The 23,028-nt window shown below is 43.0% G+C and overlaps 1 protein-coding gene across 1 annotated transcript in view; it reads left to right on the forward strand.

Moving 5' to 3' along the window:
• Window positions 1-23,028, forward strand: part of PSMD8 (proteasome 26S subunit, non-ATPase 8) — a 79,312-nt gene that overhangs the window by 22,945 nt on the left and 33,339 nt on the right. The window contains exons 2-4 of the mRNA XM_069207483.1: window positions 3,835-3,907; window positions 16,644-16,746; window positions 20,538-20,703. Of these exons, the coding sequence (XP_069063584.1) occupies window positions 3,835-3,907; window positions 16,644-16,746; window positions 20,538-20,703 (342 nt within the window). The remainder of the gene's footprint in view (window positions 1-3,834; window positions 3,908-16,643; window positions 16,747-20,537; window positions 20,704-23,028) is intronic.

The following is a 23,028-nucleotide window of genomic DNA, read 5'->3' on the forward strand; positions in this document are numbered from 1 at the left end:
TCGTTAATCTACTGTTGTAGGTTGAGAGCGGCGGTGTCTGGGTTGGTGGAGTCGGTGGGCGGGTTCTGGGCAAGGGTGCTGGTCAGTTGGTCTTCGGTGACTTTGCTCCAGCGGCGGTGAGGTGGTGGTTGGGTGCGGTGGTGTTCGGTGTGCTTCTTGAATGTGAAGTGGATGCAGTAATGGTCGGTCCAGTGGAGTTCGGTGGTGTGGCTAAAGGTGACGTGGTTGCTTGCGGAGAAGATCGGATCGAGCGTGTGGCCGGCGATGTGGGTGGGTGCGTTGACCAGTTGTCTGAGGCCGAGGTTGGAGAGGTTGTCGATCAGGGATGTGGTGTTGGCTTCGTTGTTGTTCTCCAAGTGGAAATTGAGGTCTCCCAGGAAGATGTACTCCGTAGAGGTGAGCGCGTGGGTGCTCGTGAGGTCTGCGATGGAGTCGCTGAAGGGTGCTCGTGGTCCTGGGGGTCGGTAGATGAGCGTTCCCCTGAGGGTGGTGTTGGGGTCAGTGTGGATCAGGAAGTGTAGGTGTTCGGCGGTCTTGAGTGTTGTCCGTATGGGTGTGGATTTTGAGGGTGGATTTGTGGGCGATGGCTATTCCTCCTCTGATTCCGTTGGGACGATCTCTTCTGGTGATCTTGTAGCCGTCCGGGATGGCTATGGCGATGTCAGGTGCTGAGGAGTCGTTCCACCAGGTTTCGGTCAGGAAGGCTACGTCTGGGGTGGTGGTGTCGAGCAGGTCCCAGAGCTCGATGGCGTGCGCAGCGTGTGTTGAGGAGTATGCAGTGGAGGTGGTTTGTTGCGGTTGCGGCAGGTTTCCTTGTTCTGTCGCAGATGAAGTTGCAGGCGAGGCAGGAGAAGGGTCCCTTGGTGTTCTTTGGAGAAGACTGGAAACATGTTGTGGAGCGGCCTGGGTTGAGGGCGCTAAGTTGGTTGGCCGAGTAGCGACGTCTAGTGGTGCGGGGGGGCGTGCGGACCAGGGGGGGTGGCGCTGGGCGCGGTCCAGGTGCGGACGGGCGCAGACGGCTTGCCTCTGGCGCGCCTCCGGCGCGTACGCGCAGCGCCAGCCATTAAGAAGGGAGGGGGGCGGGAGGAGCATCTGGGAGGCGGGAGGGAGCGGCGAATGGGGGCGCGAGGGGGGCGAGCCGCAGGGAGGCAGGGGAAAGCGGCAAGGGGCGAAAAAGCGGTTAAAAAAGGCACAAATGGAAGCAAAACACAAATGGAGCAAAAGGCACAAAAAAGCAAGGCACCGAATACAGTCACAAATACGGCGAAAACGGCACAATGCACACGAGTCTAGCGACGCAAAAGGGGCCAAAAGGCAGATTAAAGCAGGGCACAGAATACAGTCACAAATACAGTGAAAACGGCACAAAGCTTACCAGGAGCCCACTAGACGGGCCTCGAACACGCTAGCAGCAGCGTGGGCGGGGGTCAGGGACACGGACACAGCAAGGTGGTGCTGCGGACGTGGGGGAGCGAGCTCTTGGCCGAAATCTCCCTGAGTGTTAGTTTAGGAAGGCTAAGGGTTGCCAGGTTTAGAGGCTTCATCCATCATGATCATCATGTTCTGGGTACTCCTGCTCACAACCAGCATTGTCACTCCCTCTTGTGACTCATTGCCTTTTAGAAAGACTGTCTGTACTGTGAAAAGAGTATCAAATATGCAAAAGAGGAACTCCAAACTCGTTCCAATGGCATTGATAGTTGCATCAATTTACTCAATTGTGTTTAAATGTGGTTCCCAAACTACCTCACTTAGTTCCACTTTAAAGTTTTCCAAGACATGGACAGGAGTGTTCTACGGGGCAATCAAATAACTACTGAGATCTCAGGCTACTATCCCTCAGACAGGTCAGTCTTCTAGAGGTGGGGGTACCACACATAAAGTTGCTGCATCGTGCTGGAAGGAATGAGCTGTGAGTCTGCCTGTGACCTGGGTGCCTGTCTGCTTAGAAGGATGAGAAGTGTATCTGGCACTCGCCGGTGCTGAATTCCAGAAGAAGCCCTGCTGCCGAGCCCTGAAGAGTGACTGCTCAGAGTGGACTGGTTTCTGCCAGAATTTCTCTTGGCTCCCTCTGAGGGTTTCTATGTTTAAGCAGTGTGAGCTGAACCAATCCCATCACCCCAAATGCCACCAAAGGAGAGCAACAGATTTCTGTTGTCTCTTTCTATGCTCTGGTACCGGAAGCCCCCACTACTTCAGGCCAGATGAGAGGCCAAATCTAGGAGTGCCATAACCTACCTGCTCGGAGCAGACTCCACCAGAGTGGCTGCCCCTGCACCAGAACCTGTCCGAAGAGGACGTATGGGCACCTGTCCAAGTCACTGCGCAAGTGAGAGCATGTGCTTGTATGTGTAGCTGTGGCCTGCATGCTTGTGCTTAAGCCTAACAAACAACTTATTTCCAGGTAAACCAATTACCTTAACTGATCATTGATGGCAAACTTTACTAATATTTCAGTGGGATTGTTGCTGTAACACTGATCCTGCTTTAAGATTACTGTCTATCAATGGAAATAGAGATGGACTGGTCACAGAATCAGGGATCCTGCTCGTCTGCATCTCTAGTGGACCCATACCTGCACATTACACTAGTCAGATTTGTATGTAAATACCCCACCTCGGAGTGCGCTGTCTGCAACTTTGTGGTGATTAACCTTTGTGTGTAGTTTTTTTTTTTTGTTGGTATGATTAGTATAATTCCCATTTTACAAGAACTGCACTGGGCTGGACAATGAATTATTGTGCCTGTTGTTTAACCTTGGGTCTCTACATAAACTACCACCCTGGGAAGCCTTTGACTGCTTGCCTTTTCTACACTGCGAGTCAATTACAGAAAATGTGTTGTAGGCCTAGTAGGATGAACCCTTGGACAATAGACAAACAACCACAATCGACACGGTCCTTGCCCAGTAAACTTTGCTTGCCCTGTGGCCCCCTGTGCATGCTTTGTCTGACTGCATCGCACCTACTATGCATGAATTGCGCCCGTATCCTCTTCAGTTTTGATAGAAATATCTCTCTGAATCTGTATTCCAGCTGTGGTTGTATGGGCAGCAAGACTCCTCAGACAAAAATGATGTCCCTGTCGTTAAGGACAAGTATGAGTTTTTGAACCCCACTTTTAGCCACCTAATTCAATGCCATTTTAGGCACTGAAGCTCCTGAGAATGTTTGATTAAGCTTGTATTCAGCATTCCCTTTACCGCACAAGCTTTTTCTTGCTGGTTTCAACTGAGTCTTCTGAAAATAATCTTTCTTTACTACAACCATTTTGGTCGCACTGAAGCTGTTCCTGTTTTAGGGGGAGTTATATCTGATATTGTAAATCAGGTAGCCATTCTTAGCTGCAACATAGGTATTTCATATAATGCAAACATTTCCAACTCTACTGGTTTTTGATGCTGTATCTAACTCTGCTGAGGACCATTTCTTGTTTGGAGCTTAATCCAGAATCTATCATGCCAGACACGATTGGATCTGAGAATCTGCTTTTTCTTGTGATTTTCTCATTATCTGCAGAAAGCACAATGCTTGCTGCAGTTTTTGGCTCGCTCTTTCTGAAACAGCCAAACTCTCCAACTTCGCGCTGTTTCAGTTCTTGCCAAGTTTTTTGAAGGTACTGAAGAGCAGACCATGTAGTGGCTGTGTCCACTAAATCGAGTAAGGGTCTACGATATTGTGATCATTTTCTTTGCCTAGCAACAAAAATGCATTTGTTCTGTTTTATGAATACAGATGTAATCTAGCATTGTGCATTAATGTTTTGAGTATGTCTGCCACTGAAGTAGTAAATAAACATTGAAAGAATAATGTTATTCCTGTTTTCCTGTTTTAGTTGGCCCTATTGGAGCTCAACTTTCTACCAACTACTGGGACCAAGTTGACAAAGCAGCAGCTTATTCTGGCTAGTAAGTATTTCTAAGCCTGGTTGTGTGAGCTGTGGTTTAGTATAAAATGTTCTAAATTGTTTTAAAACAAAATAGAACGCCTTCGCAAAGGTTTTAGTAATGTTTTAGCTAGTCATTTTGTGGCGTACGTATGCATCTTGCTTGTATTTAAAAATGCAGCTCTTTTTAAGTATCCAAGAGAAATTCAAGAATATATTTGAATCTTCAAGTGTTTACTCGCCATCTCTTTACGGTTAATAAAATTAGCAAAGGGCAGTTTGTAACACCAACATATTACTCCTGTAGGAATAAGGAGTTGAGGAACAGGGAGTTGAGTGAGTAAAAACTAAATGTGAAGATGGGTGTTCAATGGCATGTGTCGCTGAAGATACACATGCTGTGCACTGTTCCTGCCATCTAGTGTTGGTCTCGAAGTGTTACAAGTTGTTTTTCTACGAAGAAGTCTTTTCGAGTCACGGGACTGAGTGACTCCTCCCTTTCGGCTCCATTGCGCATGGGCATCGACTCCATCTTAGATTGTTTTCTTTCCGCCATCGGGCTCGGACGTGTTCCTCTTCGCTCCGTGATTCAAATTGGGAAAGTATTAAAATCATCGAAAATCCATTGGTATTGTTGCGTTCGGGACCGATTTCCTATAGATACATCAGCACCGATGAGACAACCGCTTCGGCGGCCCTTAGGGGCTTCCGCGCCCAGCCAAGGCCTGGTCGGCCCGACCATACCAGTCGTCGAAGCCTCATGGACCGGACCCCCTTCCGTTTCTGTCCGACGTGCCACGCCAAGTATCCTTATACAGACCAGCATCGGGTCTGTAATCTGTGTCTGTTACCGGAGCACAGGGAGGATACCTGCGAGGCCTGCAAGGCCTTTCGGTTGAAAAAGACCTTGAGAGATCGGAGGGCGAGGTGCTTACAGATGGCGTAGAAATCGGCGCAACACCTTGACGTCGAAGAGCAGGAGATGGCTATCTCTATCCAGGGATCGGAAACAGACGACTCCTACAGAGACCGACAGCGGGACAAAAAGTGAGTACGCCTGCCCCGACCCAACCCCAAGGTCAGCCAAAAAAGCAAAAGGCCTCGGGGGCGCCACTGCCTGAAGGCCATGGCTCGACCCACAAAAAGAGTGGTGACCAAGCAACATCTTCGGCACCGAAAAAGGCCAAAATCGTGATGAAGTCTTCCGACTCGAGTTGAGAAACCAGCGTTGAAAAAAGTCGACATCGACTGGTCGAAACCACTAAGCCTCGAAAGAGCCTTTCAGAGCCGAGGCCAACCGTGACCATGGGTATTTTGGTGCTGAGAAAGCCGGCTTCTGAGCCGAAAAAGACTTCTTACACTGAAGAACATGGGCACTCCAAACAACTTAAAGAGAGGCACAGGTTTGAACAGGAGTTGGATGTGGAGGAGTTTGATCAAAGTCAATCAAGATTACAGGTCCAGAAGGATACTGGAAAAATTCAAACTATCCCTCCTCTCAAATTTAAAAGGAAATTGGCTTTTCACACACAGGCAGAGACTGAAACTGATCAGCCAAGAGCAAAAGTGGCTAGAGAAAAGTCACCAACTCCACATTTCTCACCAGAAATATCGCCACCACATTTGCCACAAAGGACAAGGTCGCCATGTGGCACGCCAACGGCACAGTCACCCACACATACTGTGCAAACACAGGACGATGTAGATCCCTGGGACCTCTACGACCCACAGGTTTCAGACAACAGCCCTGAGTGCTACCCCTCAAAGCCATCTCCTCCAGAGGATAGCACCTCCTATACACAAGTACTAGCCAGGGCTGCGACATTCCATAATGTCACTATGCACTCTGAACCATTGGAGAATGACTTTCTTTTCAATACCCTGGCATCCATGCATGCGTCATATCAAAGCCTGCCTATGCTACCAGGCATGCTTAAGCATGCACAACAAGTCTTTCAAGAGCCGGTCAAGGGAAGGGCCATCACACCGCGGGTGGAGAAAAAATATAAACCACCCCCGTCGGACCCTGTGTTCATTACACAGCAGCTCCATCCGGACTCTGTAGTAGTGGGAGCTGCAAGGAAGCAGGCAAACTCGCAATCATCAGGGGATGCACCACCTCCTGATAAAGCCTTAACTTTGACGCAGCGGGGAAGAGAGTGGTGTTGCAAGCTGCCAACCAATGGCGTATCGCGAATTCACAGGCCCTCCTCGCCCATTACGACCAAGCCCCCTGGGATGAAATGAATGATATCATTCATTCATCTACTGAAAGAATATAAGAAACTGGCTCAACAGGTGGTTGAGGAAGGACCAGCCATCTCCAACAACCAGATCCGTTCGGCACTGGACTCTGGAATCAGGAGGCATGCCTGGCTACGAAGTTCAGGTTTCAAACCTGAAATACAGTAGGCTGTGTTAAACATGCCGTTTAACCAGCAGCAACTATTTGGGCCGGAGGTGGACACCGCCATCGAAAAAATGAAGGAGGACACTGACACGGCCAAAGCCATGGGCGCACTCTATTTTCCCAGTATAGGGGAACATTTAGAAAACCACAATTTAGGGGAGGGTTTAGACAGCAACCCTCAGAGGCAACCACCTCTCAAACAAAACCCACCTACCAGTGACAATACCAGAGGAGGGGGTTACGTGGTTCATTCAGGGGACAATTCCCAAGAGCAAGGGGAAAATTTCAGCCTACCAAGCAGACTCCCGGTAACAAACAGTGACTCCAATGTCACACTTACCGAACACACATCACCGGTAGGGGGAAGATTAACAAAATACCACAAACATTGGTCAGACATAACCACGGACACATGGGTTCTATCAATTATCCAACATGGTTACTGCATAGAGTTCACACATTTCCCTCCAGATGTTTCCCCCAACAGCGCACAAACTGTCAGCACAACATCTAGACCTGCTACAAATAGAGGTACAAGTACTATTAACAAAACAAGCCATAGAACTAGTACCTCACCACCAAAAAGGAACAGGGGTTCACTCCCTATATTTCTTTATTCCCAAAAAAGACAAAACACTAAGACCAATTTTAGATCTCAGGACATTAAACCTCTTCATCAAATCAGAACATTTCCACATGGTCACACTACAAGATGTAGTTCCCTTACTAAAACGGGGAGAATACATGGCAACACTGGATTTAAAAGATGCATATTTCCATATACCCATCCATCCATCCATCTCACATGAAATACTTCGGATTTGTCATATAGGGCAAACATTACCAATTCAAGGTATTGCCCTTCGGGATAACAACAGCGCTCAGAGTATTTACAAAATGCCACGCTGTAGTAGCAGCTCATATAAGGAGACATCACATGCACGTATTCCCATATCTCGACGATTGGCTAATAAAAGCCAACACTCAACACCGGTGTCAGTCACACGCAATATGCAATAGATACCCTACACAAACTAGGGTTTTCTATAAATTACCAAAAATCTCTCTTGCAACTATCCCAACTACAACAATACTTGGGAGCCACACAACACACAAAGAGCAATTGGCACGCCAAACCCACAGAGTTCAATCGTTTCAAACTATGGTGTCAAGCATACAACCAAATCGCCAGTACACAGTCAGATTTGTCATGAAACTACTAGGCATGATGTCCTCATGTATCGCTATTGTCCCAAACGCACGGCGGCACATGCGGCCCTTACAACAGTGCCTAGCAAAACAATGGACGCAGGCACAGGGTTAACTTCAGGATCTAGTGTTGATAGAACGCCAAACACACTCTTCGCTTCAATGGTGGAACCCTGTAAATTTTAAACAAAAGGGTGGCCATTTCAAAATCCATTGCCTCACGCCATTATAACAACAGATGCTTCTATGATTGGGTGGGGAGCACACCTCAACAATCACAACATACAAGGACAATGGGACAATCAACAAAAACAACTACACATAAATCACTTAGAACTACTAGTGGACTCCCTAGCACTAAAAGCTTTTCAACCCCTTCTAGTCCACAAACACATTCTTGTCAAAACAGACAATATTACAACAATGTACTATCCAAACAAACCGGGGGGGGGGGGGGACACACTCATCACAACTATGCCTCCTAGCACACAAGATTTGGCATTGGGCAATTCACAACAACATTCGCCTGATAGCGCAATATATACCAGGCATTCACAATCGGTTAGCTGACAATCTCAGTCGAGTTCACCAGCAAACTCATGAGTGGGAAATACATCCCCAGATTCTACAGGATTACTTCTACTGCTGGGAGACACCAGACGTGGATCTGTTTGCAACAAAACAAAATGCCAAAACTTCGCATCCAGGTACCCACACCCTCAGTCCAAGGGAAATGCTCTATGGATCAATTGGTCAGGGATATTTGCTTACGCGTTTCCCCCTCTCCCACTCATTCCTTTCCTAGTCAACAAACTGAGTCAAAACAAACTCAAACTAATACTCATAGCACCAACGTGGGCCCGCCAACCGTGGTATACCACACTGTTGGACTTCTCAGTAGTACCTCACATCAAACTCCCAAACAGACCAGATCTGTAAACACAAACAACAGATCAGACACCCCAATCCAGCATCGCTCAACCTAGCAATCTGGCTCCTGAAGTTTTAGAATTTGGCTACCTAAACCTTTCAAATGAGTGTATGGAAGTCATTAAACAAGCAAGAAAACCGACAACAAGGCATTGTTATGCTAATAAATGGAAAAGGTTTGTTTTCTACTGCCAAGCAAACCAAATCACACCGTTAGATGCTTCCATACAAAACATTGTGAGTTACTTACTACACCTACAAAAAGCAAATCTCGCTTTTTCTTCAATCAAAATTCATCTCTCTGCAATCTCTGCTTACCTGCAGATTAAACATACAAAGTCAGTTTTTAGAATCCCAGTTATTAAAGCCTTTATGGAAGGACTAAAAAGGATTATACCTCCAAGAACCTCACCAGTACCCTCGTGGAATCTTAATATTGTACTTGCACGACTCATGGGCCCACCTTTTGAACCCATGCATTCTTGCCAAATCCAATTCTTGACTTGGAAGGTAGCATTTCTAATAGCCATCACATCACTACGAAGAGCTAGCGAAATACAGGCGTTTGCTATCGAAGAACCATTTATACAAGTACACAAACATAAAGTGGTTCTCCACACAAATCCGAAATTTCTGCCAAAAGTAATTTCACCGTTTCATCTAAACCAAACTGTAGAGCTCCCAGTCTTCTTTCCTCAGCCAGACTCAGTAGCAGAAAGAGCACTACATACATTAGACATGAAAGAGAGCACTAATGTATTACCTAGACAGGACAGAATCATTTCGAAAAACTAAGCAATTGTTTGTTGCTTTCCAAAAGCCCCATGCTGTTAACCCTATATCCAAACAGGGCATTGCCAGGTGGATAGTCAAATGCATACAGACCTGTTACCTTAAAGCTAAAAGAGTTACCCGTTACACCAAAGGCTCACTCCACTAGAAAGAAAGGAGCAACTATGGCTTTTCTAGTTAACATACCAATGACAGAGATTTGTAAGGCAGCCACTTGGTCTACACCTCATACATTTACCAAACATCACTGTGTAGATGTGTTAGCAACACAAGCCACAGTAGGACAGGCTGTACTAAGAACATTATTTCAAACGACTTCAACTCCTACAGGCTGACCACTGCTTTGGGGAGGATTACTGCTTTGTAGTCTATGCACAGCATGTGTATCTGCAGCTACACATGCCATTGAACGGAAAATGTCACTTACCCAGTGCACATCTGTTCGTGGCATGTTGCGCTGCAGATTCACATGCGCCCTCTCACCTCCCCGGGAGCCTGTAGGCGTTTAAGTTTCATTAAAATTGTATATATGTAAATAAACATTCCTTTAACACAAACTATGTACATACATATCTATTTTATTGCATGGACATCTTTAGTATCCTCATTCTACCACTCCTGCCTCACCCTGTGCGGGGAAAACACTCTAATATGGAGTCGATGCCCATGCGCAATGGAGCCGAAAGGGAGGAGTCACTTGGTCCTGTGACTCGAAAAGACTTCTTTGAAGAAAAACAACTTGTAACACTCAGAGCCCAACACTAGATGGCAGGAACAGTGCACAGCATGTGAATCTGCAGCGCAACATGCAGCGAACAGATGTACATTGGGTAAGTGGTATTTTCCTTTCCAACCAATAAAGAGTGTTTGTGTCAGTCCTGGACAAACTTCGAAAAAAGAGCCACAAATATTTGCATGTCTTCCCAGGATATTTTAGGTGGTAACAAATTTTCAAATAATAATTATGCTAATGAAGCCCTTTACACTTCTCGAAGTTGGATTGAGTCAGACTGTAAAACTTTCAAGTTCTTTATATATTAAAAAGTTGTCTAGTGATAGCAGGCAACCCGTTCCACCCCCATCCAGCACCCAGGTCCACCACCAGTATTGCAGTGGTTTCTTTAATATTGTAGCCCTGCTTCAGAGCCCCTTCCATTTCTGACAGAAAATGGTGAATTTCGATGCTTTTTACGTTTGCACCCTAAACAATACAGTACTTTTTCATTTACATATTTTTAAAAATGTTATGACCTACTTATGAACTTGGCCAAAGTCAGAGCCTACTGTGCTCAGCCAGAGACACTGTACAGCATGCCCAGCACCCACAATTCCATAAACCAGTGTGCGCTTTCGTTGGTGGGATCAAGGTGTGGCTTCAGTTCATGCCTTGCACTTCACCCCCATTAATAGTGACCTCTGCAGGCCAGTTCGAGCAAGAACTGTGTGCTTAGCATAGAACCGGGCAAATCTTTGCACCAACCCTGTTCCCAAACACCCATTTCACGTAGCCTTTGACTGCGCACAATACAATCTGGCATACAGCAAACGTTCTGAGCATTTCCTGCTCCTGTAAATTCAGAACCAGCTGTATGCAGCTTTCATCCATGTGCAGCAAACTCCTGTAGTGTTCTACGGCTCACTCTACAGTGAACTTTTGTATTTTGTAGCCCAAGCATCCACCTTTGCTTTGTGCATCCGTCTTTGACTGCTCTGCATGTCCTTTAGCCATACTCAAGAACCATCCCTTTCACTTGGTCTTAAAATCATTCAGGTATTTGCTTTCTAGTTGAGAGACACCTATTGGTTCTTAAGCATCCCATGCCAATTTAGCCTTTTTTCTCTTGAGAATAAAGGACATTTACCACCCTTCCTGAATGTCCTTTGATATTCTTCCATCTTGGATCCTTTGTATTTCTTTACCTCAACTTTGGGTCACAACTGGTTCTCAAATCACATGACTCGTGTAATGACTGGAGTATAATTTTCCATCTGACTTGCAGCTGTTCTTGAAGCGTGGTGGAACTATTTGCTGTCCAGCCTTTCTTCAACTGCGCTGGAACTCTTTGCTATCCAAATTCATGGCTGGGGAAAAATGCTTGCTTCCTCCGATCAGATTTACATTCATATTCAAAATGGGGTGTTTAACAAAGATCTATCCTTTGAAGCCCACTGAGAACTTTTTGTAACACAGGTTTTCTCAGCATTGCGCTCTCTTCATAGTCAATAGAGTTCTATATCATCAGGTTTTGCAGTGCACCATCTGCCACCTGCTAATTTTTATATGTAGCAACCACACTAAATGTTCTGAGGTCTCCTGGTGATGCTTAGTAACTCTTTATAAAAACCCTGAATGAGCAAAATAAATGAACGTTTAAATAGGTTTGCTCCAAACTGCAACAATTATTGCAAAGCCATTAGATCTCATCTTTCAATGGCATTAGCCGATCTTTTTGGTTTTCCAATGCTTTTTACCTATGCTGTTTCTGCATCGGCAAAATGAAGTAATGCTTATTTGATGATGCAGAACTGCATAAGAAAACACCACGTTTGATTTACTATTTCACAGTGACATACTTCCATGGTGAATCACTAAATTAAAATCCGAATAAAAGCGCGTTAAAGGAGTATTACAGTAGCAATTTGAGGCTGTTCGGTCCTAAAAAAAAAAAAAAAAAACAAGTACACTTTTTACAAATTAAAATGGAATGCAAAGTGTAGCTACAGAAGAGCGGTGCGAGATTGGAGTAAGAAGTGAGTGCCAGAGCTGGAGTGGGGTACAACATTGAAGGGACGGGGGAACAACAGAGGAACTTTGGGCAAGGGAGCTTAAAAACAAAAAGAGGAAGATTAGGGATAGATAGCGGCAAGAGTGAGTAGAGAGGGATGCAACATGGAGCACACAGTAAGTGTGTGATTTGAGTGAAAGCAGCCCATAAAGGAGAGATCCTCACAGAGTTGAATAAAGAAGCTTCCAGAGGGAAGTCCATATAACAGATGAAGAAACTTGCACAATTTAGTAACCAGCAAGCAATATGCATTGAGAGGGAGCCTTGAGTGGGTGATTATGAATTAGCGAGGAAGAGCCAGGAGAGAAGGGAATGACACATGGAGAGAACAGTAAGGAGCAGTTTAACATGTTTTGAGAACTAAAGGGCTGAAATAGTAACAAGGCGATGCTGAGCAGATTAAGACTAGATTACAAAATTGTAAAATGTGTTTGGGATCACTTTTGCCTCAGTGAGGCTAGGCCTGCTTCCCAATTCATCAACCTTCATAAGACTGAGGCCCAAGAGATGCTCAGGATGCATGACTGTAACGGTGTCCTATGATGCCTGCTGCATTTGTATGACTTCATACTGTGTTGTACGGTGATATCAATGCATTTTAAGTCACCATCTTCACTGAGGTCATCTATAGAATACATTAGCACTCGCACAAGATAAAAAAGGCTAATTCTCAGTGGCCAGTTTCTTCACCAATAAATAAATAAGTCGTCAGATTTTATAAATCATCATAATTTGTGATGTTAACTGCATCATCTACTGATATGAGAGCATGTGTGTTTGCAAAGTGCATATTTACCCTGCGAATAACTGAATGATGATATTTGTTACCCAACTCAGAGGTACTCATTTTATCAAATTCAGAATAATGAAATGCTGAATGGTCCAAGGGGATTCAAAGCAATAAGATTCCTTCAGTGGATATCAGTCCATCCAGCGAATTCACCCAAATGTAAGACTTGGTCCAGTCAGACTTGTTAGTTTCTCTCCGAAAATATATTTTACAACACTCTATTATGGTAGGTGTACTTTTGAGCACCTTTTTCCAATTTATCGCCAGGTTTATGAAAGTTTTTCACACTTAGGAACGCATGTTTAACTAACCTTTGAATTTCGTATATTTCTTTTATATATATATATATATATATATATATGTAAATATATATATATATATATATATATATGTAAATATAATTTTTGTATGTACATTTGTAGGTCTTATAAGAAATAGTCTCCTTTCTGGGTGAAAGTTTTCATCTCACATTTTCTAAACTCTCCCAGTTCTGCATATTTTCACGTCAGAAGTTTGCAACCATAGAAAATAAATGCACACTGTGAAGTCTTACAAGCGTTTCTTCGCATGTGGGCGATGTAAAATTTCACTACTAAATGAGTTAACACATACTGCTTAAGCAAGTAGGTCAAGATTCTGATTTTTATTCAACTATTTTCTCATAAGCCAAATAGTAATTGTGCAGTGGCACATTTGCAGCTGCTTCTGGTGTTAAAATGTGTTTGTTGTGTTTGTCTAAATGATAGCAATTCCACACTAGCCCGGATTTCCAATACAAATTGTTTAAGGGAACGTGCCTTTAATATAATGAAAACAGTTCGGCTGATAAGCGCTACACAAAATGTGCTGAATTGGTTTCCACGGTGTACAATGGCATGCACATATTTAAAGACTGGTTGCTTTAGATAAATTTGTTGTGGGCACTCGAGTAGAATGAGTAAATGAACACAGTAAGCCACGATCTGTTTTTGGGTGGATGTGGAGTTCTCTCTTTCCACTGTGTTGAAATTGATATGTGCAGAGCAAAAGCAACAAACCGGAGCAAGATCACAATAGGGCCTTTTCTGAATAAAGTTCTGTTTTCATGTCAAGCTCGATGTAATCCCGTTCATCAGTTTTCAAATGTAGGACAAAGTAAACATTTGTATGGAATTTAAAATGGGAAACACTCCTTTCAGATCTGACCAAATAGCTTTGACACACCCTCCTCCTTAGGTGGTTAATCTGCACAAAATTAGCAATGATCAGTCTGAGCAGGATGTGTCGAACATCTACCACGTACATATATTTAATCTCCAATCAAAATTATTTCCTATAGAAGCAGCAATAAATATAGGCCAGCATGAGCAGGCAATGTAAAGATGTAATCTTTTAATTTTCATTGTACAATATACATGGAATCAGAATGTCTTGTTACCATTGACACTGTAGACTGAGTTCCACTATGTACATAGACCTAGTTTGAAGCAGCAGTTGGAGGGCAAACCAGCACTTCCTTGTCAAACATGTCTTAACATTTTATTCTACAGTCATTGGAATGTCTGTGCGAACTCAGTGTCTTGTGTTCTTTCATTTAAAGCTGTGGCACCTCCAGGGTTTGAATCCAATGATCCCAGTTTGCACTGTCACTGCCCATTGCCGTTATGCCACTAGACATGTTAACTTTCATTTCACCGTGGTTCACCTACATCATAGCGTGCTCAAATGACAGAAACTGTAGCATGCAGGACACACACATTTAAAATAATAATAATGAAATGTTCATAGCCTGCTTACTATATTGTGTATATGTGAGTAGAAAAAGTTTGAATACGGCTCTGTGTTTCTAACCTGTGTCGTCATCACAATTGTTTTAGAAAAAATAACTGGGTAGGTTTGATCAGATTACTGTGTATACTCTTATACTTAAGCAAAGGATCTGTGATAGTCTTGGAATTCATTGTTGTCCTATGGAATGTTTATCATGATGCCCGCCTCAAGCTGATCTGAGTCTGACTGTGATGATTTGAAAGGTAAATAAGAGGAGCAGTTTGAAGGTGGTAACTGGGATGGTTCCTGTGAACTGCATCTTGAAATAAAGAGAAACAAGGGACTGCTGCATGTGCTGAAGTACTAACACCTGCAGTGTTGCATAATCTCAGCTTGTTTAGTAGATATTAAAGTATTAGTAGTTTTCTGTTAAATTTAGGTTGGGTGATGAGTTTATTTTATGTTATGTTACCTACCAATCAAATTCTTTTCATTGATTCCTTTGAGTTTCAGCTATGGAAAGAGTCTCTACTAGCTGCTTAAAATCGTAAAGAAACTTTACCCTTTTTCCCTAATTTTTACCATTTTGTGCATTTATCATTGTTTTTAACTATGGGTCCAATTACATTTTTTCAGTTTGCTTTTTAATCTTATTTTTAGTGTACTTCTATTTTCTTAATGTACATGCTAATATTGTTACGACTTATAATGTATTCTGTTTTCTTGTAGTATAGTATTTTGCTGTGTGTACCGAAAGTATTTTCTCATTCGTTGCCCAAAACGGGAAAAAAATTGATCTGTTATAATGCAGGTGTCACATTTTGCTTGCTGAACATGAGCTTGAACCAAGGGTTCGTGTTAATTTAAACACCCCCTGTCCACACCCCTTTGCATCCTAAGAAATGTAACCACTATTGAAATTGGAAAACATACTAACTTCCTCAAAATGGCATCTGTCCTTTTGAAAGGTCAACATTTGTTAAACTTTATTTTAACGGAATGGCCACACTGACGTTTTTACCAACGTTAACTACAACCTAAAAAGATTGAAAAATCTGTACGTATTTTGTTCTTCAAAAAACCCTTTATAGAATGTTTATCCTGTTTTCCTTATTTTGCTTGAAAAATATTTAGAAAACAGAGGTTTTGAAATGGTTTATTTTGCAAAATAGTGAAACAGCCTTGGCTTATTGTTCTTAAACGTAAAATTTATTAAATGTGTCTAGTTCCCCCAGTGAAATTAGATTAATATTGCACGTTCACAGTTTAGTGAGTATATTTTATTTGCATTTAATAAAAATCCTTCTGCAAACGCAGAGCAGTTCAGTACATTTTAACATTCATCTATTTTTTGTGGTACTGGTATTTACAAAGCTACTCTCTAACACATCGCTCATAGGTCAGTATCTCACAGCCCTAAAGTATGACTCCTTTTAAGACGTTATCAGCCCCATTGATAAATTTGACAAAATTGTCTGAGGTTTTACTTCAAGCACCTGCCAAAGAAATGAACTGCTTCATGACTTATACAAACCTTGTGTCTGGAAAACGGAGAGCAGATAGCTCTGGCCCAGCATTGTTAGGCCTGGTCAGAAGGTAAGTATGTGGAAGGCATTTTTAGGGGCCAGGTGGTGCAAGCAACAGCAGTTCCAGGGGTGCCTTGTTAGACCTTCTCTCAACTACATCTGGAAGTTTCAGTTGATTAAATGGAAGTACAAAAATGTCTGGTAATGCTGTGAGGACTGTGATAGAAAGTGGGCAAGTTTTGTTTCAACAAAAGTGAATCTTCTGTCATGCTGGTTAAAATATGAGTAGGAGGGCGTGTAACTATTCTACTTTTCTACCATTTCACATTTCAAAGTAGATCAATGCGAAAAGTACTCAGCATATTGATTCTCAGCTGTGATTCTCAGATAAAGTACTAGAAGTCTTCAATTCCTTGGGGGCTGCCAGATGGTGCCAAATGACCAGTTGACCTCCCTCTTTCATGTGCTGATGTAGAATAATTAGCACATGCACTATTTTCATTGTCTGTGTCCTTATGTAGTTGAGCCTTAGCTGAGAATTAACCACATTTGTTTACTTTCCCTAGGAGATATTCTTGAGATTGGTGCCCAGTGGAGTATCTTAAAGAAAGACATTCCATCGTTTGAAAGATATATGGCACAGCTAAAATGCTATTATTTTGACTACAAGTAAGTGATGAGATCTCTTTGTTCTATTTCTTAATTTCATCTTCACTTGTTCCAGCCCTTTTAGGTTGCAGTTCTTATGTGCACTCTTCCTGCCTTGCAGACTGTGGCCAAGGAACAAAATGCTAAGCAATAAATGATATTTTATTAAGGAGATATTTGTCTGCTGTCACCACTTTAAAAAAATACCAAATCTAGCAAAAAGCAGGACCTGAAAGGGCTGATTCTAGGGAACTTCTGTGCAGAAGTGTCATTGAAATCTGGTGGAGATATAATCAAGAGACTTTTCAGTTGTAGGTTTTGAACACTACAGGGAGTGCAGAATTATTAGGCAAATGAGTATTTTGACCACATCATCCTCTTTATGCATGTTGTCTTACTCCAAGCTGTATAGGCTCGAAAGCCTACTACCAATTAAGCATATTAGGTGATGTGCATCTCTGTAATGAGAAGGGGTGTGGTCTAATGACATCAACACCCTATATCAGGTGTGCATAATTATTAGGCAACTTCCTTTCCTTTGGCAAAATGGGTCAAAAGAAGGACTTGACAGGCTCAGAAAAGTCAAAAATAGTGAGATATCTTGCAGAGGGATGCAGCACTCTTAAAATTGCAAAGCTTCTGAAGCGTGATCATCGAACAATCAAGCGTTTCATTCAAAATAGTCAACAGGGTCGCAAGAAGCGTGTGGAAAAACCAAGGAGCAAAATAACTGCCCATGAACTGAGAAAAGTCAAGCGTGCAGCTGCCACGATGCCACTTGCCACCAGTTTGGCCATATTTCAGAGCTGCAACATCACTGGAGTGCCCAAAAGCACAAGGTGTGCAATACTCAGAGACATGGCCAAGGTAAGAAAGGCTGAAAGACGACCACCACTGAACAAGACACACAAGCTGAAACGTCAAGACTGGGCCAAGAAATATCTCAAGAATGATTTTTATAAGGTTTTATGGACTGATGAAATGAGAGTGAGTCTTGATGGGCCAGATGGATGGGCCCGTGGCTGGATTGGTAAAGGGCAGAGAGCTCCAGTCCGACTCAGACGCCAGCAAGGTGGAGGTGGAGTACTGGTTTGGGCTGGTATCATCAAAGATGAGCTTGTGGGGCCTTTTCGGGTTGAGGATGGAGTCAAGCTCAACTCCCAGTCCTACTGCCAGTTCCTGGAAGACACCTTCTTCAAGCAGTGGTACAGGAAGAAGTCTGCATCCTTCAAGAAAAACATGATTTTCATGCAGGACAATGCTCCATCACACACGTCCAAGTACTCCACAGCGTGGCTGGCAAGAAAGGGTATAAAAGAAGGAAATCTAATGACATGGCCTCCTTGTTCACCTGATCTGAACCCCATTGAGAACCTGTGGTCCATCATCAAATGTGAGATTTACAAGGAGGGAAAACAGTACACCTCTCTGAACAGTGTCTGGGAGGCTGTGGTTGCTGCTGCACGCAATGTTGATGGTGAACAGATCAAAACACTGACAGAATCCATGGATGGCAGGCTTTTGAGTGTCCTTGCAAAGAAAGGTGGCTATATTGGTCACTGATTTGTTTTTGTTTTGTTTTTGAATGTCAGAAATGTATATTTGTGAATGTTGAGATGTTATATTGGTTTCACTGATAATAATAAATAATTGAAATGGGTATATATTTTTTTTTGTTAAGTTGCCTAATAATTATGCACAGTAATAGTCATCTGCACACACAGATATCCCCCTAACATAGCTAAAACTAAAAACAAACTAAAAACTACTTCCAAAAATATTCAGTTTTGATATTAATGAGTTTTTTGGGTTCATTGAGAACATGGTTGTTCAATAATAAAATTAATCCTCAAAAATACAACTTGCCTAATAATTCTGCACTCCCTGTATATTAGACATAAATCAAGTCACCTTTTCAGTGTACTCATTTTAGTTGATGGCACTCAGTTGGCAAAAATGCTTCTTGGGTAAACATTTTTTCGTGTACTCTAATTCTGCAGGCCGATCTTTCATCTTTCCTGGTCCCAAGGTTTTGGGTTTTTAGAAGCACAATAAAACTTTCTCGTGCGTTACCCAAACATAGAGGTAGTCTCACTTTTGGGGGGACATTAGTTCAGATTTCTGTCCTGCTAAGTCTGATTATTTTGCCATTGAATATCCTGCCACACACAGAAGAGTGCCCTCCTTTGTGCTGCAGTTCATTTACTGTCAGCTGTAACTTTCACATTCGGACATGCTCTCCTTTTTATTCATGTATGAAAGAGTAGGGTGGGAGCATGCACCTGCTTTTGTTCTTTCAGAGCTCCATCTTCTTCCTAAACTGTAAATGTTTGTGCTCAAAAGATAGCTGTAGATTTTGAAATTAGATATTGAGGTAAAGGCATAGGTAATGGGTAATTTCACGGCAGGTGTGATACCCGCAGTCAGCCACTGTTGGCTTGTTAGCTGTGATATTTGAGCTTGTACCGACAGTGTTAAAAACAAGATCATGGTTCTCAAAATAGAAATCTGTGCTGGCTAAAAGGCCAGGGCTGGGTGCAGGTGTTGCATGTTAAATTGAGCCACTTAACGGCTATTTAAAGGTGCAGCTTATATCTTCACCAGAAAATTCAGATTCTTTTTTCTTTGCTTGGCAAAAAGTTAAATATATGCTTCTGTTAAAGCCCCTTGTTATTTTGTAAGTATGGTTTTGAACAAAGGGAAATTATTGGCTGTATGCCTGTCGGGATATTTGGTCAGTCGAATCTTGTGGTACCGACATGCCTTTTCTTTAAAAGGTCTAGGCTACACATTGATTTTCGTGCTGTGTAGCACCTTTTAATTGCCGATCGTTTCATCCTTACTGCAAACACAAAATGGCCCTAGTCTAAAAAACAAATGTTAATCTACATTTAAGAGCAAATGCATTTACACCTGCTAGGAAAAAAAACAAATAGATGATTGGCAGGTGTAAATCAATTTTTTTAATTTTGATTTATCTGCCATGATTGTGGAGACATTTTCACTCCTAAATTCCACGAAAGTTATGGGAAGTGTGCCAAGGTATGGTTTGCAAGGGAAATTTGGTAACAGTTGCAAAGGGGCATTTATGGACATTCCCAAATGCCTCTTTGTCCATTTTTCTAACCTGGAAGCGGGCACAGATTTACTCCAGCCAAGGGCCAACATAACTCCCCTTCCTTGCTGGTGAAGGAAATTGATCACAACCACATTTTCTGGGGTGAAAGGGTAGGACTTTATCCATGGTGAAAATAGTTTTCCCACAATGGGAACAAAAACAAAGTGCATTTGCACAGGTGGCTGCTATTCACCCTGTGTGAACTTTTCTGCATTGAAAAACTGGAATACATGTTCGTATAGGAATAGTCACTTGACATTCCCACAAGTCTGCCTTGCACAACTTAGTAAATTTACTTATGGGAACGTTTGTAAATCCCACAAAGTAGTAAATTTGCAGCTACATGTCGACGTAAATCTGCACATGCAGGTGGTGGTGGTTTTTTTCTTTATTTTTTTGTTTTAGTGTAATTGAGGTGTATTTACATTAGCAAGGAATAAATATCTTTTATTTGTCCTTTTACTTAACCAAACTTCATTTTTGACAGATGAGTAAGTTTACTTGCTTAATTTGCCTGAAGTGTGTATAGTTGACTATTTGGTTGATAAATAATTTGGAGTTGTAATACACATTTGAGGGGAGTGAATTGGGCTGGAGAAATACTTTAGATTGCAGAATTGCTAGGAAGAGAACCTCTTTACCTAGGGGAAGTTCCATGTTTCATTTTTATTTTTGTAATTTCTTTTTTCCACAGGGAAGAGTTGCCAGAATCGGCCTACAAGCACCAGCTTCTGGGGTTGAACTTGCTCTTTCTGCTTTCCCAGAACAGAGTTGCTGAGTTCCACACAGAACTGGAGCGACTTCCAGCCAAAGACATCCAGACTAACGTCTACATTAAGCACCCTGTCTCCCTTGAACAGGTATAATGGAGGGTGGGGTTTATAAAATATTTATGTATGAGCACAGCCTGTCCTATCAGTTTCTACATATTTTGTAAAGCAATAATAACTGCCACGGCTTTCTTTAGATTTGTACATTATACTGCACACGCATATTGCAGCTGTCCTTAGAAAGACTAAGAAGTGAGCTTAAGTTATCTGGAAAGTAGTCAGATGCAGAAGGATGACGTTTCAAAGCACTGCCTTTGTGGAACGAATGATCTTTTGGGAAAACAGCTGAGAAATCTAATCCACAGTATGGTGTTGTCTTCATTTGATTTCACATACACGCTTCCTTGTGCTAGTACCATCAGGAGCCGAATGCAAGGTCCTCTCCCCAATCTCCTTGTTGGAGACAACATAAGGAATTACCCCTTCCAAAAAGCATGTGAACTCTCTAAGTATTCTGGGGGCACATACTGGCTCTTCAAAAAGAAGGTTCCAAAAAACAGGTCAGAGGAAGCAAAAGCCAAGGGATTGTTGTTACTGCTGCTACCTGATGGGAGGTGGGAACTTTCTGCCTGCAGTGATAAAACTCCATCCCTTTCTTTCTGGAAGTCTCCTACCAGCTTTCACATTCTGCTGGACTTAATCTGAAGGCGGTCCTAAACCTCACTGTCAGAAAGAAAGTTATAAATTTGGCAGGAGAGTGAACCTGCCAACTAATTGAACATACCCTGGTTTGGTTCCAATGCAGCAGTTAGATAATATCTAATTAAAGTAAATAAAAGGAAACAGCTAGGAGTGTTTATAAAATGCTTTGGTGATGTAGTGTCTGTCTTATGTCATACATTAGTCAGTGATTATAGAATTCCCTGCACCTGATCTGATAACTTTTGCACCAAAAGTCGACCTCCTTTTGTCTATACTTGATTCATTTAAATGCAGACCTTTCCAGTGGTCCTTGGCCAAGTTTGCCACAGCCTTTCTGGGACGCATCTTCCTTTCTCTGGAGCAGGTTACTGCGCAGCTGGTTCTAGACCTCTTTGCCCTCAGATAGCACAAGGTACATTTTTAAAAGCTACTTCTCTAAACTAAAAACTGCTTTGACCATTGAATTATATCTTTTGATACAAGCTAAAAATAACTTTAAATTAAAGCTTTATGACTTTCCTAAGCAAAGTTACAGAAAATGTATGCTTTCACTAATAGTTGGACCGCCAAATGGAAAATGTAACTTTATCTTTACAGTGGAATACTTCTTTGGATAATTGTTCATTGCAAGAACATACCTTTTAGCATGTTCCACTTTGTAAATAGGCTCACCTTACCTATATGTAAAAAGTATGTTATCCTGTAGTGCATAGCACTTTACATTGCCATGTGTTGCAGTGATGGTTTTAAACTGTAGGCCTAATTTGATAGAGACTTCTAGTTGCAGATTTCTTACCGTAGAATTTCTTCCAGGCATTAATCTAGATCCAGAGATTTTTCTCTAGCAGTACCCTCTGCACACGCCTTTAAGTGGTGTCGGTTGGTTCCGTGTCCGTCGTCAGCGTTGTGCACTCTGGATATGACATTGTGGGACCTATATAGGCTCAAACCCCATGGGACGCCTCCTGGTGGCCCACCGCCGTAGGCCCCGCACCCACCCCCGCAACCCACGGACACAACCTCGGCATCATCCTCGACCCCGCCCTCTCCATGACACAGCAAATCAATGCTCTAACCGCCTCCTGCTTCCACACACTCCGCACCCTAAAAAAATCCTTCAAATGGATCCCCCCAGAGACCAGAAAGACAGTCACCCAAGCACTCATCAGCAGCAGACTGGACTACGGCAACGCCCTCTACGCCGGCACCACACTCAAACTCAAACGCAAACTCCAAAGAATCCAGAGCAAAGCTGCGCGCCTCGTACTCGGCCTCCCCCGACACGAACGAATCTCACCACACCTCAAATCCCTACACTGGCTCCCCATAGACAAGAGAATCACATTCAAGATCCTCATCCACGCACACAAATCCCTCCACAACACCGGCCCAACCTACCTCAATGAAAGAGTAAACTTCCACACGCAACCTCCGATCAGCCGACCTCGTCCTAGCCACAGTCCCCCGCATCCTGCAACACCACCACAGGAGGCAGGTCTTTCTCCTACCTCGCCCCCAAAACCTGGAACTCCCTCCCCACTGACCTTTGCAAAACCAAAGACCTACTAGTCTTCAGAAGGAACCTCAAGACTTGGCTGTTCAACCAGTGACCTTCCCCGCCCCCCCCCCCCCTCCCCAAAGCGCCTTGAGACCCTCACAGGTGAGTAGCGCACTCTACAAATTTCATTGATTGATTGAAACCCCGGTGCGCAG

The sequence above is a fragment of the Pleurodeles waltl genome, chromosome 9 (assembly GCF_031143425.1).
Source record: "Pleurodeles waltl isolate 20211129_DDA chromosome 9, aPleWal1.hap1.20221129, whole genome shotgun sequence".
In the NCBI taxonomy this organism is placed as follows: Eukaryota; Metazoa; Chordata; class Amphibia; order Caudata; family Salamandridae; genus Pleurodeles; species Pleurodeles waltl.